The following is a 19,659-nucleotide window of genomic DNA, read 5'->3' on the forward strand; positions in this document are numbered from 1 at the left end:
CAGCACATTTGGAAGAACCGACAATGAAAAGGCAGCACATTTGGAAGCAACGACAACGAAAAGGCAGCACATTTGGAAGCACCGACAATGAAAAGGCAGCACATTTGGAAGCACCGACAACTTAAAGGCAGTACATATGGAAGCACCGACAACGAAAAGGCAGCACATTGGGAAGCACCAACAACGAAAAGGCAGCACATTTGGAAGCACCGACAACGAAAAGGCAGCACATTTGAAAACACCGACAGTGAAAAGGCAGCACATTTGGAAGCACCGACAACTTAAAGGCAGTACATTTGGAAGCACCGCCAACGAAAAGGCAGCACATTTTGGATGCACCATCATAAAGGCAGCACATTTTGGAAGCACCATCGAATAAGGAAGCACATTTTGGAAGCACCATCGAATAAGGAAGCACATTTGGAAGCTCCATCAACAAAAAAGACAAAAAGGAAGCACAAGTTGCGAGATCTAAGTCTTAGTTAGAAATCAGAATACAAGAAATAAATACATTAAATTTTTATAATTTAAATTATTTATTTTATTTCTTTACATTATACAAATGCAAGTAAAACAAGCCATTATTGTATGTAGCCAGCTTTCCGCAGTTCCTTGTGTATGAAGGATATTTCTTTAATGCACAAATAGTTTCCTGCACAAAGCGAACCATGTAGAAGTCTTAGCCGGTCAACCAATATGTTTGGATCTTTCCATGATGTGTAAACATTTTCTTCTACCACCATCTTCCTTGCACGTTTATAATAAATATTATGATCTCTGATGTCTTCCGTTTTACCACCAACCTCAGGGTAACTTTTATTTTTGAGACGGTGATCATCACAAGCTTGATCAGATTTATTTGATATATCACATCGTTTCCATAGTTCCGGTCTCAGGACACCACCAAATTCTTCGATCTTGTCAGCTTTAGGTGCTTCATCATAGTCTATGTCTTTGTCAACAGCCTCAGAGTCACTGTAACAATCACCGTAGAAGGAATCTTCTTCTCCCAATTTACCGTAATAATTCGATGTTGATGATGTTGAAGTGTCTTCATCGTCTTCATGCTTCCTTTTTAGGAGTCCATCATTTCTACAAAGTAGGAAAGATCTACTTGAATTCGGCTGGAATATATTCTCACTTTTCACGTTAAGGATTCTTCCATTGTCTTCATTCTTCCATAAATCATCAACCTCCTTCAATTTAAGATCTTTGTCGAGATCGGAAGAGCCAGGAAAATTATTGTCGTAATGTAGATCACTCTTCCTTAGTCTAGTAGATTCATCGTTGTCCTCTAGCTTGTACGCAGGCTTGGCGTTACAAGTTCTGCCATGTCTTTTTAAGCTCTCTCTCCGCGTAAACGACTTGCTACATCGAACACAACTTATCATATTGCGTAGTGGATTTTTAACACAGTCATTCTTCTCGTGTTGTCTTTTATTCTTTCTCAAGATAAACTCTTTGCTGCAAAACTCACACCTATGTTCTTTCGATAGAGCGTCAGATCCTAAATCGGAATTCATATTAGTTACCGAGACTAATGCCAGATACCAATTGAGTGTTTTAAATTAAATTTATTACTAAAATATAATTTTTTTCATATTTCATCAGCGGATTATTTATATATCTCATGCAAAGGTACTTGATGCAAGTAGTTCTGCTTTTCAACATCAGATGTCGCTACATGTTGCTTGCAGGTAAATAATGCAGGATGCGGGATGCTCACTAACAATCGCAAAATAAGGATGGCTTCGCTAGACTCCAAGGAGAAGGAAGTTCGTCCTTCCTGTTAGTGCTTCTTAGGTTTCTCAGAGATTATTATTATTTGACTGAGTAATTATATATTTTTTTTTTAATTTCCGCCTGATAAAAATATTACAAGTGTTGATTAAGTAGCTGAAATTCACTAATTACATGTAACCTTGAATAAAACGTCATGCCTCATTAAGTAAAAAAAAATTCTTCATGCAGAGATCAATTTATCATCTGTAACCAGAAGCACTCGGAGAAAACCATAAGATATCTCGTCAGGAATAATCAGGAGCACTCGGAGAAAACCATCAAAATATTGTGAAGAATAATCGGGAGCACACGGAGAAAACCACCACTGATTTTTTTTGTTACCATAAAATTACAGGAAAAAAAATTAATAAAAAATTTAAAATAAAAAAATCACAAAAAATTCAAAACTGATTCCGCTAGCTTGTGAACTTCTCATTGTTGAGCAAAGATAGAGTTCTAGTTGCTTCCAAATGTGCTGCCTTTTCGTTGTCGGTGCTTCCAAAATGTGCTTCTTTTTATATGGTGCTTCCAAATGTGCTGCCTTTTCGTTGTCGGTGCTTCCAAATGTGCTGCCTTTACGTTGTCGGTGCTTCCCAATGTGCTGCCTTTCCGTTGTCGGTGCTTCCAAATGTTCTGCCTTTTCGTTGTCGGTGCTTCCAAATGTGCTGCCTTTTCGTTGATGGTCCTTCTATTTTTAATGTTTTTTTGACTCTAGTATTATTTTAAATGGTTCTTGATTTGACTAGCGTATTATTCTATACGGTGCATGTATATAAGCGAGTCCTAGATAGCAGGACGCTCAGTTTGTTATTGACGTCGGTGGTGTAAGGATCACCTAGTTTGTTTATCTGGTGCATAATTCTCGTAATTACCTGTTCTTGCGAACTCGATGGCATCTTTACCGACTTTAACGTCGAACTCGGAGGTTGTACCATCGTCTACGGGAACCTTGACGACAGCTACGACGGAGAAGGTGCAGATCCCGTTGGCAACGACGACGTCAACATTGGAGGAGATTTCAACAGATATGATACCACCATCATCCGAAGTTGCATCATCAGCAATCAACTAATGAAATCAGTGCAAATACTGTGACGCATCATTTACTATCACCTCAAATGGTCGCAGACAGGAAAGAAGCAGTTGTTCTAATAATGTTATAAGAATACAATTTCAGTGCAATAAGTGCGGTAAACTAATTTCACGTCTCGACAGCTTACATCGTCATTATATAAAATGCTCCATGTTATTTAATTGCAAGAATAATGAACATGGTTATTGTTTTGACTCATGTGTTGACCAAGGTAATGAAAATATATAAGTGAGACCCTGGTGATATGGACTTCAGTCTGTCTCTGGCTGCGGTGATGAACGGATCCGATAGTTAGACGTGTATAATAGACCAGTATCTAGCTATTCTTGAGAACTCGATGGCATCATTACCACTATCTACACCAACCTGGATCGAAGGTCTACCATCATCAGTGCAGAGCACGATCACAACGACGTCTACAGCTACACCTGCTCTCTCAGCACAGCAGGAGATTTTAATGCGTGCAACATCTTCCGCAGAGCAGACCTCAAAGGCTTCAGAAGTTAACATGTCAGCAGTGTTACAATGGTTGTCAACAGTTCCAATGACATTGATAAAGGAAGGAGCATCCAACGGTGTTCCATCGCCCAACTGTATGTACTTCGAGAAAATAAAAACTGGAAATTACGGGATTATGTAATACACAATTGTAGTAATAACTCTGAACGCATTAAATATCAGTGCAACAGATGTTTAAGCTAGTTTATACTCTATGGAAGATTAAAACGGCACCTCAGGAATTGTGATAGACTGGCTGTACATTCATCGGAATCAAGCTGTATATTTTGTAACAAAACATTATAAAATATTCAAAGTGCACAACGTCACGAAATATATCACTGTCCTTTTAATGAAGTCGATAATTCGTCTTTGTGTGAAAATTGTGGTGTACCAATATGTCGACCTGATAAACTGAATAGACATTTCAAGTCATGTAAAGGACTTAGTCCGTATAATAAGAAGACTGTTTGAATCGAGAGATCCACGAAACTTTGGTAATTTGTCTGTGTATTTTTTTGTACTTGTAGTTGTGTAGAATTTATGTAATAAAAGTTTTTTAAAAGAACTTGCGGTGTTTTTATTTTCTAAACCTGCCACTTTAGTGGTATTTTTTTAAATTAAAGTTGTTTTGTGTCACCCAGGGATCGGACCAAGTTTCGAATCAATCATTACTTTACTGAGTGATTTTTTTTATGAATTTTGGATTTTTTCCAGAATTTCTAGCATTAAAATGGTGGATTTTCAAGTCGGTGGCCGTAACGAAAAGTGCAACGGTGGTTTTAAAGATTTTTATTATTTAATTTGATAGATTAATTTTTTTGATGATTTTTAATTTTTTTACCGATATTATAACATAAAAATTACTGATTTTCAAGATGGCGGACATGTCGTCATACTAGGTGACGATATATACTTTGACATAAGTGGCGGGGGTCAGTCTGCCAGCACCCACCACGGGGGAAGGATCGGTCGCGATTTTTTTTTGCACTCACCGGTTTCGAACCGAGGACTCCGAACTCCATGTCTTAAATTTATGTTTTTTTAATATTTTTTATTAAAATTTCATTACATTATTTTTTTAATAAATTTTAATTTTTTTTCATAAAAATCGGATAAATAATAAAGATTTTAAAGATGGCGGTCGTAACGAAAATTGCAACGGAGACGTCATAATCCATGATGACGTCAGAGGCTTATCGTAGGCTGCAGACATGGATGCTTCAGCCCACATATGGATTTTTCTAGCTGCTGGTATTTTTAAGGAATAAAACGGGAAATTTTCCCACGAAACGGGAAATTTTTCCCTCGAAAACGGGAATTTTCAATTCAGCAAAATTTTTGAGATTTTTTGGCGGATTTTTTCCCCACAGAAATGGAATTTTTGGCGATTTTTAAGGAATTTTGGGCAAATTTTGCCCAATTTTGACTAGTTTTGAGGGTCAATGGTCAAATTCCTACTTGTCCCGTTACGCTGTGTCCCGTTACACTCATTCATGATGGCCGCCTTGACGTCTCAATCCATGATGGCGGACCGACAATCACAATCCACTACCTGCATCCTGTCCCCGGAGGAACCAATACATACTACTTATGTAGGCATATGTGCTCTGCTACCCGTGCGAAGCCGGGGCGGGTTTCTAGTTTTTTAAAATTACGTAATCGTTTCGCGTCAAATATGTCATATGGTATTCGACATTTACGTTTTGATTTAAGAAAGACACTTTTATTTTCAAAATATCAAACCTTCAAGCATATTTCTGCCAAACTGATGGGTACTCAGCCATCGTATATATAAGTATTATTATTTTCGTTTTACTATAGCTCTGTGGTGCCCATGGTTTGCTAGCAGGGTTAACTGTTCAATTCCTAGTGCCAGTACAAGGGGACCATGGAATAATTAATAATAATAATTACTGTTTGATTGTAAAACTATATTATGGTAGTTAATAATTAAATAACATAAATTTTTTTATAAGGTTTCGAAAAATGTAATCATTAAACGTAGTTGTACCGTAATCAACAACAATGCCGAATGCCTAATTGGCCACAACGCCAAATCACGAAGTGATATCAACGTCGAATCACGAAGTGACCTCAACACCGAATCACGAAGTGACCTCAACACCGAATAATGAAGTGACCCCAACGCCGAATCATGAATTTATTGCCCTCAACGGCCAATCCTTAATTGACCACAACACTGAAGTCCATATTAACTACAACGCCAAATGATTATCCCGAATCTTGATTGGGCCACAACGTCAAAATTTAATCGAGCTACTTACCTCCCAAGCTTTTAAACTCTGATCTGAAACCAAAGTAGGCCTATGCATTTCATTGTGAACAAGTAATTCTGAAGATGTTACAACTTCAATATTTTATACAAGATAAAATAGCTTTCAGCCTAGCAAATAAACTGGTGTCTGAATTTTAGATCACATTTTTCTCTTATCTAATTTATTTAAGAATAATTTGTAACATGTTATAATTTGAAAGCGGCATAGGCTTGCTTTAAACAAATACATTATAATATGAATTAAAATGTAAGCTGTATTTCAATATGCGTGTTTACACCAGAACACGGTTCGTTCCTAGAAATATTAAACATTTCACTTGTTAGTATTTAAACTAAGTAGAGCATGTAATAAAATAGTGTTGCAGACAACGATGATAGTATTACTTTGGACATGTTGGAGATAATATTGAAAATACCAAAACAATATTCTTACGTTAATATTAGTGTCTTCAGTTTTTGTAAGAAGGGTGCTTGGTGGAAATACATATGTGCAACATGAAGTACTTAAGGATTTGGTAAGTCTTCTTGTAAATAACTTAAGAATAATTGCTTCGTAATTTAATGTTAATTTTAAGCGTTGCCATGCCGAATTAAAAATAGGTGCTCGGTAATATATAAAAGTGTGCATCTCCTATATGACAGTTCCACATTTTTCAAAGGTCCATATATAGTAAAAATATAATGTTATGTATTTTGGCTAGGTCCTTATAAGAGGTGATGGAGTGAAAATATCATAACTGGTTTGACACTTTTGTGACTCAGAGTTCTAATGTATTTTCTTGCTAAATAAAACCAAAATGTAAAGAGATGTAACAGCGATAATATATAAACAGGAAAATAATAATTACAACAAATTTTTTCACTTTTTAAGTTATAATATGTAGTGTTTTATAAAATATAAATAAATATATTAGAACTCAGAGTCACAAATGTGTCGAAGATTAAATAAACTAAAACCACGTAGTTTCCATTGTAACTTAGCCTCAAAAGTTCAAAAGAAATTTAGAGTGAAATCTGAATGGCGTCGCAGTAACATACGGTCGCTGGCGTATGGCTCTGTTGAAAGAAGTTCAGTGGTTCTTTATCATATTTAAATAACTGTATATGTAAGGTCACTGATGGTAATATGGCCATGTTAAGCTTTGTTTAATTTTATTTTATCTAGTTTTCGGGAAATCCCCAAAAGTGTTTGATGGACATAATATCTAGGGTTTTTCTTGTCAAAAACCATTAACAAAACATTTTTTAATACATGTCATTATAAAATAACTGCAAAATAATAAATACATGTATTTGGGCCATATTAAAAGCATGTGATGTTAATATGGCCAATGATTTATAGGAAGCTGAAAATTAAGATTTATTAGCACAAATCATAAATAAATTGTATTTCTGATGAATATTTACTAATATTTACTTATACATACATAAGAATAAACAGCAAATATATTTTTTAAAACATATAAAAATACAGTTTTATTATTTTTTGATAATGAAAGTCTGATTGTAGATAAAATATGATATTAACAAGTAACATATTGGTCTCTTTCAAAATATTTACACTATAATAAACATTTCGGGCAAATAAAAAACTCTTTGTCATCTTTGGTGAGGCCAACACATTCTTCATGGACATATATTTCACAAACTCCGCACAGTCTCATATCCTTCACTTCATCATTGCAACAAATTGCACAGTACCAACTCTCAGACTTCTTTGAAGCAGTTATCTGGCGAACAGACTTTGTATTATATTTTTTGCTGTTTCCACTGTTCTTGCTGCTATCTAACTTTACATCCTTGTTATCTTCAAATAAAGATTTATTCAGTACAACACCCCTGTTGTTTATAGCAGGTTTCATAACCCGTGTGGTTTTCCGTTTTTTCTTTGGTGTAGGTAGCATTTCTCCAATGGAACCACGCCTGGACAGATTTGCAGTACTTTCGGGAATATGCAAACTATCAGAGTAATCTGAAGAACTTGAAGGTTGTGCCAAGTCTCCTGTGATATCTGAATCAGATGATGAACTGGTGCTGTGTCTAGAACCAAGCTGGCTAACATTTGTCTGTAGACCAGACGGACCTGCCAATGAATGGTCGTCATTGGAATTATGTTGTTCCTGCAACGCATAAGCGGTTACAGTTTCGTCTGCCATTTTTGTGTTAGGTGGTGGAAGCTCAGTAGCTATGCTGGGTGCAAAGGCCTCTTCTGGAATCACGAACGGATTGAAGGGGAAAATGCCAGTAGCCTTAAATCCACTTTTCATGTTTGCTTGTGTCATGGACTTTTCCCATGTTGGTGTAAAAACATCAGCAAAGTTCAATTTAGAAATGTCTTGCTGTTCTTTGTGCATATTAAAATAAAGGAGTGTGTGCTGATCCCAAAAAATCTCAAAACTTCGGAAACAACCTTTGTCTAAAGGCTGTAACTCATGAGTCGTGTTTGACGGAAGACAGTACAAAATAATTTCATTCTGTTCTGCAACTTCACATATGCTGTAGTCTAAATGTGACTTAGCCCCATCAAAAATCAGAAGACAAGGCCCACTTGGCTTGAACCTAGAGAAGTGATTCAGGAAGGACACAAAAGATTCGGTTGTCATGCTACCTTTTCGAGTCATTATTGTTGTTGAACCTGTAGGTAAATTTTTTTCCCAAGCTGGATTTTTTCTTAATCCAGGGAATAGGATCATTGGGGGAATGACATTTCCAGTAGCATTACCACAGGCTACAACAGTAACACTCTCGCCACGTTCCTTTGCAACAATGTGGACGCGCTTTGACCCCTTTTTCGCCAAAACCTCTGGATCTTTGTGCAGTTGTAACCTACAACCCTTCTCATCCATGTTGAATATTTTTTCAGGGAAGTTTAAAAACTTGTTCTCAGCAAGGACATTCTGTAATTTTTCAAAATGGTCTCCAACTATGAATTTGTTAAGCTTTTGAGCTCGGGCAGGATTTAGCCTTTGAGCTTTTCGTTTGCTAATTTCAGGATTTCTGGCCAAAAAGTTATTCAACCAGTAGCGACCTGCAGTTTCTTTAGTGAACCGGTGAGTTATCCCATTTTCACGGCAGTATTTAAAAACATTTAACTTGAGCATCTTTGATGTGAGTGGATAACCAACATTTGCTAGACGAATTATTCTCCTGCTAAGTTCCCTCTCTTCCTCAGTTTTGAGTGTGGCCTTACAACCCAATTTTGATTTAACATCTTGGTTATTGGAAAGATAACGGCGAAGGGTTCGCCTAGGCACGACATACCTTTTACTTGCTGCATTAACAGATAGGTTGCCAAGTCTTACAGCATCTACTGCCTTGCTGAGTCCATCTTGTGTCCAACTACCCCGCTTCTTTTGTGGATTGAAGGGATTCATTTCTGAAACAAAAAACAAAGAATTAACATTAGTTACAATTTAATTATAAGTTATTATTTTTGGCGCTATAATTAATGTATCGGGATTTTTTTATGTAATTTAATTAATTTTTATATAGAATTATTGAAAATATAATATCCAGTATGCTCTTTCAATAAATATTTTCCTGCAAAAAAAGTTTCATGATATTTTCACTTCATTACATTTTTACATATTATTCTTAAAAATATATTTTCCATTGTGCACTTTAATAAATATTTTCCCGCAAAAATGCACCAGACAAAAACAATTTAAATATACCCAGTGATGGCATCTAAGGAGTTTTTTTAAGTTGTCATTTTAGGTAGGTATCCTGTGTGAGGTACACATTTTTCTGTAATTTTTATTACTTGTCTCTGTAAAGGTATATATTAATTACAGTTATAAATAAACTCGTAATAAATAATAAAATCACATACACTAATAACAATTTACCTACGAGGGGCCATACAGTATGTATAAACCATTTCATTCACAAAATGTTGCTAATATGGCCAACTGCAGCTAATATGGCCACATGGTTGGCCATATTAACAACCTGGGTGACATTTCAAAAAGTCGATTATAGTTTTTAAATGGTTGAAGGTAATAAATCTTTTTAAAATACATTTAAATAAGTATAGAAATCTACGCACTGAGACATCAAATTTCTGACAATATCTAGTAGTACACTATTAAAATAAAATATAAACTTACCGGAGTAAAATAAGAAGAGTTCTCTGCTCGCAGCAAAAACCCATGAAAATGGCGTCTCCCAGGTGGTGTGCGTGCTGCCCGGACTCGGAAACTCTGTGAGCTCTCGACAATGGTGTTCCGAAGAACATGCCAGCACATTCTATCGGTATCCGCGCGAACTAAGTCAATGGCAGCCAAATGGCCATATTACCAACATGGCCATATTACCATCAGGGACCTTACTTGTATTAACAGACGATAAAATTTTTGTCTTTCGTTTAGTTTTATCTACTCACTAAACACATTGACTTCTCAAAATGGGAACTTAGTAGTGCCATATTACTCGAAACACCTCAACCTTTATATTATTATTTTAATAGCTGACTGACCCGACTTCGCACGGGTATACTAAAGGGAAAAGACCAAATCTCCCATTTACAGTAATAATAAATGTAATATAATGGCAATTAATTTATTACAATGTTTTTAATGTATCGGAGAGAAAACGAATAGCACAGGTTTACAAGTATTATAGTAATTAACAGAATTAAAAATATCTGTGACGTAATTATAGAAGAAATATAAACATCTCAGGTTTTTAAATCAAAATAAAGTCGACTATATTATTGCTAGGTTAAAGCAATTAATTCTTCTCATTACTATCAGAGCTTTTGTGACATGGTAGGATCGTCAATACCATAGCAAAACAAATACAACCTCCTCTCATTAATTTGAAAATATTCTCAATTATGAATCCGATATAAACCGAAATTAAATTCTCTTAAAAAAACCACCGTAGATTCTCTTCAGGCAGGCTGGCTTAAGCAAAGATAACTACAATAATTAAAAGTGGTTATCCACATATATTCTCTTAATATAAATTTATGAATTACCATTTCAAAACTTCTTTCTTTTACTACACAATGTAGCTTCACATCTCTGAAAACTGTTCTGGGACGATACGCATTCCTAGTAGGTAGTCAAATTACTTAAATTTCACAATAAAATGCTTCAGGTGTCGCGCTACGCGGCCTACTTATTTCGCTCCATATTACAACCAAGGTGGCGTACTACGCTATCATTGTAAAGGTGTGAAAACATGGATTGCATGGAACAAATTATTTAATAAAAAATATACTGTAAAAGTACAACATCATCGTTACTTTAAATTGCTTAGTACCTGGAACCCAGGCATACTTAAATCACATAGAGTAAACAAATTACAGACGTAAAAAAAAAATTTCCGACTAAATTAAAAATAAAAAAAAGTATGTGATATGACGTCATAAATCATGAAAAACTACATATCATTCAATCATACGTTTCATTGCCGAATTAGGTAAACCAAATACAATACAGAGCAATACCGGAAATTCGGCAAGATTAGCGGAAACTACTTTGAACAGCGATCCTAGCGGGATGTGGATGAAGTTAGGTGTTTCACCGTATTCGTTTACATTGAAAAGTCGAGAGTTGAATTCAGAAAATGTGTACTAAAATTACTGTGAATTTACATCTAACACAAAAGAAAGATTATTAATTACCATTATTATAGCCTTATTTGGACTTTAAATGATCAAAAGTACCTTAAAAACGCGATTAAAAATCTCTAAATTGCTATAACAAAGCATTATTTCGAATTATATTGCATCCAGAAATCAAGAGGTAGTGCTAGTAGTGGTGGTTCCACTCACTTACCTAACGTATAAAACATAGTGCCCGGAATTGATCTGCATAACATTTGGTTAAACGTAGGCGTATTTTCTAGCGATTATCAAAATTTTCCAAATATTTTTAATATAAATATACATACAGATATCCGGCATGACTAAAGACGATATATTAGTTTATACTACTTTTCTTAGAGTAAAGTAGGCTAATAAGGGCTATTCCGTTTCTGAAACATATATCAGGTTTTGTCAGTGGCTTAGGTGAAGTCAAGTTGCTAACGCAATAGAAATTTATTGATTATAGCAAACATACATAGCAGAAGTAACCTTTATTGTATACGTTTGTGTTATTTATAAACTCGTCTTCAGATTATGTTCATAAAAATTACTAAACCAAAATGTTACAGGCTTGCAGTATCTTTATAATGGGAAGTTCAACGTAAAGGCGTCACATCGATACAAAGGCAACAACATTACCACAAACAACTCCTTGTGGATATAAAATAATAATAATAATAATAATTCCATGAAATGTTAAGTTGCCGAACAAAATGTTTTATTTAACAAGTTTCCGTTTCGTTCACTAACCATATCGCTTTCTTTCCTTTGATTTCAAAGTATTTATTACATATTACTCAGCTATATAAATGATATATAAATAAGTCATACAGGAAATTCTATTTAAATTTTTGCTCTGGAAACATTAAACAACGAAATATTCTTCTAGGACTCCAAAAATATTACCAGTTTTAGTATAGTTAAATTGTCGTAGTATCTACCCTAAGTTATAAATAATAGCGCAGGAGTGTATAATATTCCTTCAAAAACAGTAATACTTTATACGTAAGGGCCTTCCCTAGTTAAGCGTATACGCGTGTCTCCGTAAATAGATGTTTTGGTAATACGATTTTTTTCCACGAAAGGTGAAATTTGTCATATTTTACATTTTCCGTATAATATATTTACATTAAAAAAAATTGTGAAAATGGCGAAAAAGCGCATATTCAGAGCCTGGTTACTCAGTTTACTTAATTTGCAGTCAAAATGTACAACATGAAATTAGTAGATTTATCATTTGTCTTTTATCGCGTAATAATACCCCACTGTTACAGATCTGGTTTGCGAGAAATTAGTATAGGCGTGGTGCGTTTCGCAGCATTGAATGCTTTGCATAGATGGGACAACTGCACTCAAATATTGAAGAAGGAAGCAACTTTAAAAGACGATAAATAGTAATGGTGAGCGACACACTATCTATTTGTCTCGGAAACGAACTACTCATCTTCCTTGAAAGATGCAGGCGATACTTGATGAGCGACACACTACCTGTTGTCTCGAAAACGAACTACCCTTCCTCCTTGAAAGATGCAGGCGATACTGAACACCCTCCACTCTTGTGGCAGAATGTAGAACCTCTCACAATGTTTCGGTAGTAGTTCCAGAATCCACGAATAGAGTTACAAGTGGCTGGAATGTATTTACACACAGTATATGGAGCAAGAATATACTAAAATACTTTTAGGCAAAATGACTTTAGACAAAACGATTTTAGGCAAAAAGCCTGGTCGGCAAGTTAACTGTCTGTTAAAGAAAGCTGAAATTTTACGCAAAACAACTTTAGGCGAAATGGCATTAGGCAAAACGACTTTAGGCAAAACGAATTTTAGGCAGTACGGTTTTTGGCAAAACGACTTTATGGGAACTTAAGCATGCGATTATAATTTTAGGCAAAACGACTTTAGGCACAACGATTTTAGGCAAAATAACTTTAGACAAAATGACTTTGAGGCAAACCGACTTTAGGCAAAACGATTTTAGGCAAAATTGTTTTAGGCAATACGACTTTAGGCAAACTAACTTTAGGCAAAACGACTTTAGGCAAAACGTCTTTAGGCAGAACTACTTTAGGCAAAACGACTTTAGGCAAAATTACTTTAGGCAAAATGACTTTAGGAAAAACGAATTTTAGGCAAAACGAAGGTGGGGAAACACGATTAGGCAAAACGATTTTAGGCAAAACGACGCGCCCCCGGCCCTACTTATCTGCCACTGGATCAAGAGCAGGTCGTTCCAGGAGAGTCACTTTTCCATAAAGTCTGTAAAGTCGGTTTACGGATGATAGTTTTACGTGCTAACGCCATAAGAAAACATTGATGAAAAATTGCATACTTTATAATTTTCAAATATTATTTACAGTTTTTGCAAATTTAAGTTAAATAATTTGTTTAAATTCATAATCACGAACAATTAGTTAAAAAGCCCGCCTTAACCTTTTCGATATTATAGTAGATTTTCTCGCACGGTGGTTGGCCAGTTCTTGCATCATCGGCTCAGGCGGAACGTGACAATGAGTCATGCTTTTTCGTGCGTGCAGCCGGCGTTCATCGATTTATAAGACGTTATCACGTCAAAAATATAATGCAAATTCCAAAATTCTTTACGGTTTTGCTTCCTGAAATGTTTTACAATTATTCTCTGAGATGCGATTGTAATACTTTGAGTAGTTTACCATTTTAACAAGTGTTTAGGTTATGTTACATGTTATAAATATTGTGTTACTGTGAGAAAGTTTCGCTAGATTAGGTAAGCTACAATAAAAATATCCTTTGAAGTAAAAATTCTTTGCTAAGGAGGGTACAATTTTCAAACGAAACGAAAATTGCGATCGCATGAGGGGAATAGTTAGGTACGCCACTCCAACGCACGCACTAGCCGTCGAATGGGAATATGGTCCGGAAGGTTGGGGGGGAGGTACGTAGTGAAGCATGCTGTATGCTAGTTGTACCGGCCGGAAGGGGAGATGGCAGGAGCGGTAGAAATTACACAGCAGTGGTGCTACGGAATTCTCGTAACGCTGATTCTGTTGGTCTACTCCTCAGTTTTCGTAACGGCTAACGATTGACGCTACAATCTTTCATTAATTTTTTTTTATCATTTGAGATCATACAGCATCCTTACTTTTCTTAATTATTTTCTTATGGTCAATAAAAAATTCTAATAATTTATCTCTATTTATTCCTAATAAGCAAGAAGTGTCACTTCTGTCTTACGTGGACTCCACGCAGGTACCTTTTTTTTTAATAGTGTAGATGGTTGGTTAGGTTAATGTTAGCGAAATTAAATTACTTTAAAATATCTTGGACAGTTGATGCATTAAAAATACTGTCAAATCATTTTAAAAATTTGTTAGTAAACACCAATATAAAAAGTCGTAATGGTCAATGACTGGTGAACTACTTAAAGTATCACAACAACATGCTGTGCCTCATTTTTAAATCACATCTAATTTTTGTTTTTATATTTTTCGCACCATTTGGAACCAGTGATGTTAGTTTACATTCAAAAGGATTGGAAAATCTGAGTTGCATCGGATGTAAATTAACTTTAATCTCGATATTATTCGTTTACTGCGTCAGATTGTGTGTGATAATTCATTTAACACCAATAAGAAACAGTTCGTGTACTTAGATACTGGTCCGAGCAGCCAAGCAGTTCACACACAACCTCGATTTGGGATCGAATACCTATTAACAATGAGGTTAGACAAATAGCAAGGAAAGTGATTTAATGTAGTATATTTTCCATGATGAAGTCAAGAGGTGCATTCACACAAAATGTAAAAATTACATAAATATTTTATCTGGAGAATTCCCGTGTATCAACGTGAAAGACCGTGTTTAAAAATCAGCAACAATTAAGGACTTCAAAAACAAGCAACATATGAAAACAAAAAATCTATGTCCTGAGCGATGATCATAACTGTAAGTTCAAAGAAGTGTGTTTTTTGTTCATCTTGTAATGTGTTTTATTATTTTAATAATTGTAAAATCGTGCGAACTTTGGGTTAGGAATTAACTAACCAACTATGCACATAATCACAGTACTTTTTATGTAGTTAACTTAATCAACCGTTAAAACGATAAACTAATGAAAATATTGCAATGCTGTTTAAAAGAATAATTATAAATAAAGTTAGGAAGTAAAATGCATTTCCAGATTTTTTTCCCCCTTTTTCGGATGCACTCCTCTCCTCCGTAAGTACCTTGACTGGATCCTGCAACTCTACAACGGTGGGAATATTATTTTGGTTTTTTTTTTGTGTTTGTAAAGAAAACAAAGTTTCGAGCAAATAAATTTCTCTGAAATGTTTTGTGTGGTTTTGATATAAAGTTGAGAAAAAAATCATTGTATGAACATACACTCCATTCCTGATAGTGTTTAACTTGACAGGTGTTGTGACAAATATTTTTTTTGAAACATATTATAATTTTACTATTACAATTGAATGCCAGATTTTTGTACAGCTGTGCAAATATCCAGTGAAAGGAAGAGGCTTAATTAAAATGAAACTATTATAGATAAAAGTTATTTCATACAATATTTTTTTAATATCTTACTAAGTTGATGTTTTGATATTAATTATGTAGTTCCATCTGTAAAAAGCAAATAATGGTTTTCTATCATTTTGTTTTCGGAATCGTTTAGTAGAAAGTTAGTCTATTTTTATACTTGTTATTTATCAATTTCAAATGTCAAAAGAATATTTTATCACAGCTTGAGATAAAATCCCTTAATATAAATGAAGAATTTTCATATTTTCTGACTATCTGGCTAGCTATTAAACATTACCTTCGTGCGTCAACATTGGTGTATTTTTCTGTGAGTGGCAATGCATTTTTTTTGGAGAAATATACTTGTATGAGATTAAATGTAGCTATGATATTGCTAAAAAATTAGCTATTTTATTGATACAGAACTTGACGTTATAATTATATAGTACTTGTTTCTGGTAACTTAACAGAGTTTTTACCATTTGAAACCTTTTCAACAATAGTTCATTAGGTTACTCTCATAAGATCAATGAAATTAACTAACAATTAAAGTAGTTTAAAACTCTATTGTGCTCAAAAAATTTGTCATTCACAATTTATGTTGTTGGAGTTTCAGATTTTTAAAATAAATTTATGTAGTATATTTAATTGGTAAAAAAGAGGTAAAGGGCTTTTACGATTAATAGTTAACTGTTTGAAACAAACAATATGTATCTAATTGGTAAAACAGCAAATTTGGGGGATTTTGTTTAAAGAACATTGTATGTGGCCTAACATAATTTTTACTTGTACCTCATCAAGTGCAAACGTAACTCAGGAAATTAAAAACTTTAACTAACCTACTAAATAGAACGTCTGAAGCTAATATAATTATTCTTACATTGCAAGACCCTATTAAATAAAGTTGTAGAAAAGTAAATAAAATAAATTATACAGTTTTTGTTTTTCTAAATTTTACCCCTGAAAAGCCCATAAACAGCAATATTACAAATTTAATTTCTTTATGTGATGCATTAATTTCTTATTGATAGCTAAGAATATATTAGTAGATCTAGTTTGTTTATACCATAAATACTATCGAATTATAACATTTTTTACTTTCATCTGTATAACTTAAAATGTTTTTCCTGGTTGAATATACAATAAATTGATCAGTTTTGAAGCGAGTGTCAATATAACAGTATGCTAAAATATAATAATGTTTGAAGTTTTAATTTTACAGAAGGCTACATGCAAGTTTGAAATGGTAATTTACTTTAATAATAACGTGCTAATAAGTCTCCCACCAAGTAATATACAAGAAATCATGCACATTCATATTTTATAAACTTTTTTGTTGCACTATTAAACCTGTTTTACTAATATAAATATTAGCAGAATTTTTTGTGGGGAAGATAAAGGGGAGGTGTTTATATGTGTTCGTCTTGACAAATTTGTCTTATGACATAATAGTGTAGGTACAGAAATAATTTTGACTGCAAGACTGATTACTACATTACAATGCATCATTTCATGAAGAAATTTCCTCCTGAAAATATTTTCATATTTCGAGATAGTAGTGTCTCTTGATCACTACCACCATCTTCGTGATTGTATTTCAACTCAGACTGGACTTAGCAGCATACATTATGAATGAAGTTATAAATATTAACAATTAATACTTTAAAAGCTAAATACATTACTGTTGGCATGAAACTAGTGTATGATGCAATGCATTAAGGCCTACTTAAAAATAATCGTACAAACAAAGCGAATTCACTAGCTTTATTTTTTTGTAAATTATAACAGTTTATTGCACCTTGCAGGAACAACTAGTGTGTCATTTCCGCATTTTGAAGATAATGTGTGTTTATAATAGTGTTATCGTCATAGTGTATAATTTATATATTGAACCTCTGAATTGGTCTTACTTTACTTGTTTCGTGAATTAACACTAGAGCATTTCATATATTAAAAAAAATATTTAGTGTACTATTTAAGTTCCATGGGAAAAATGGGAAATTTGGTGACGCAAGTTAGTCTTGTAACAATTAATAATGCAGTATCACTACAAAAACGTTGTAATAAAATAACTATTACAATCACAAAATGTCTTAGATTTGTTTCGTGATTGAGCAACAGTTTCTATTTTCAGACAATGTGGAACTTTGTTCGACAGGTGATACAACGAACATTTAAGGCCGCGTAGAGTCAGGTAAGTAAAGTTTAAGAAAAAACTTTGCAGGTCCATCACATGAAGAAATTCTTTACATGTCACCATTGAACAAGCTGGCCTTAAAATTTCAAAAGTAATAATCAAGTTAAAATCAAAATAAACATTAGTGAACGCACTATGCAACTTATTGTGTATCAATAATTCTCGTGCTTATTTATACCAATTTTTCAACTGAAATCACCTGCCAAAGCAGTTTATATTTTTTTTCAGAACGAGAACCTCTGTGTGTTTTAAGTGTGAGTACGTGTATGTCGGCGCGGCAGATAATAAACAAACCAATTTGTAAACATTAGCGTTCACGTGTGCCTTTCTTGCGCGTGCTGCCTAACGATATTTCACATTGCTTCCGCTTGGAGCGCGGAAACTTGTCCTTAGTTGTTAAAATTGGTCCTTCTGTTCTGTACATTCCCTTTTCTACGCTGATTGTCAACTGTCGAGCTCCCCAGCTCCGTTCTCTTGGAAACGTGCCGTGCGCAAGAAGAGTAACGTAGGCCATGATCTCAGCATAATCTCGGTAAGACAGAGGGCGGTCATGATTTATTACACAGTTATTGGGCTGGCAAATATTGTTTAACGATTGCCTAGTATCATTTTGAACAGCACAGACGAGGAGCAAAGTAACGGCAGCAACACTGGACGATTGTCGCCCGACGCAGGTGGCGACAAAATATTCTGGCTTTAACTAGAACTCTACTTTGCTCAACAATGAGAAGTTCACAAGCTAGCAGAATCAGTTTTTGTATTTTTTGTAATTTGTAATTTTAAATTTTTAAATTTTTTAAATTATATGTTATCAAAGAAAATGTGTGGCGGTTTTATCCTTGTGCTCCTGATTATTGTTGCCAATATTAAGCTATGATGGTGTTCTCCGTGTGCTCCTGATTATTCTTGTGGTTTCTTCAAGTGCTTCTGTCTATTCTGAGAAACTGCTCTCTGCATGAAGTATTTATTTTACCTGATGAGTCATGACATTTTATTTGGAGTTACATTAAAGTCGGGAATTTCTGCTACTAAATCAACACTTGCAATATTTTTATCAGGTGGAATTAAAAAAAAATATCATTACTCAGTCAAATAATAATATGCACTGAGAAATCTTTGAAAAACTGACTGGAAAAACAAACTTCCTTCTCCTTGGAGTCTTGCGAAGCCATCCTTCTATTTCGATCGTTAGTGAGCATCCCGCATCCCGCATAAAAGAAATAATTAATATTTACCTGTAAGCAACATGTGGTGTCATCTGTTGACAATAATCGACACTATCTTAAACAGGTTATTTTTATTGAGATTAATTAACTCTCACAACTGAATGGTGCTATTGCAGTCAGTTAGAGTCATGTAGTTTCGTAGCCACGCGGATTTTTAGCCATGCAGTCTCGTAACCGTGTGATCTGGAAGCTTCGTAGTCCTATAGCCTCGCGATCACGTAACCTTGAAGACTCGCAATCGCATAGACTCGTAACCTCATGGCTCGTAGTCACGTAGTCATGATGCTTTGGAGCATCGTAGACTTGAAGCTACGTAAGCAAGTAGCCTTGTAATCTTATAACATAATGTTGTTGGAGCAGTTGGAGCAAAAGAGAAAATTCCGTCGAAGACAGGTACGGCAATTGGAGACTTGTAGACATGTAGCTTTGTAGTCAGGTACTCATGTAGACTTGTAGTCCTGTATCCTCGCAGTCA

At 34.6% G+C, this 19,659-nt stretch overlaps 2 protein-coding genes across 8 annotated transcripts in view; both read right to left on the reverse strand.

The window, feature by feature from the left end:
* Nucleotides 1-19,659, reverse strand: part of LOC134533759 (mucin-5AC-like) — a 144,920-nt gene that overhangs the window by 64,707 nt on the left and 60,554 nt on the right. The window lies entirely within an intron of this gene.
* Nucleotides 7,087-9,997, reverse strand: LOC134533758 (tigger transposable element-derived protein 1-like). The gene is made up of 2 exons (XM_063371390.1): nucleotides 9,782-9,997; nucleotides 7,087-9,048 (listed from the first exon to the last, which is right to left on the reverse strand). Exon 2 carries the CDS (start codon nucleotides 9,044-9,046, stop codon nucleotides 7,235-7,237), a length of 1,812 nt encoding a protein of 603 aa, XP_063227460.1. The 5' UTR covers nucleotides 9,047-9,048; nucleotides 9,782-9,997; the 3' UTR covers nucleotides 7,087-7,234.

The sequence above is a fragment of the Bacillus rossius genome, chromosome 7, assembly GCF_032445375.1.
Source record: "Bacillus rossius redtenbacheri isolate Brsri chromosome 7, Brsri_v3, whole genome shotgun sequence".
Lineage (NCBI taxonomy): Eukaryota > Metazoa > Arthropoda > Insecta > Phasmatodea > Bacillidae > Bacillus > Bacillus rossius.

Excerpts from the sequence above, each read along its gene's own strand:
- LOC134533758 (XM_063371390.1), bottom strand. The coding sequence starts at position 9,046 with ATGAATCCCTTCAATCCACAAAAGAAGCGGGGTAGTTGGACACAAGAT.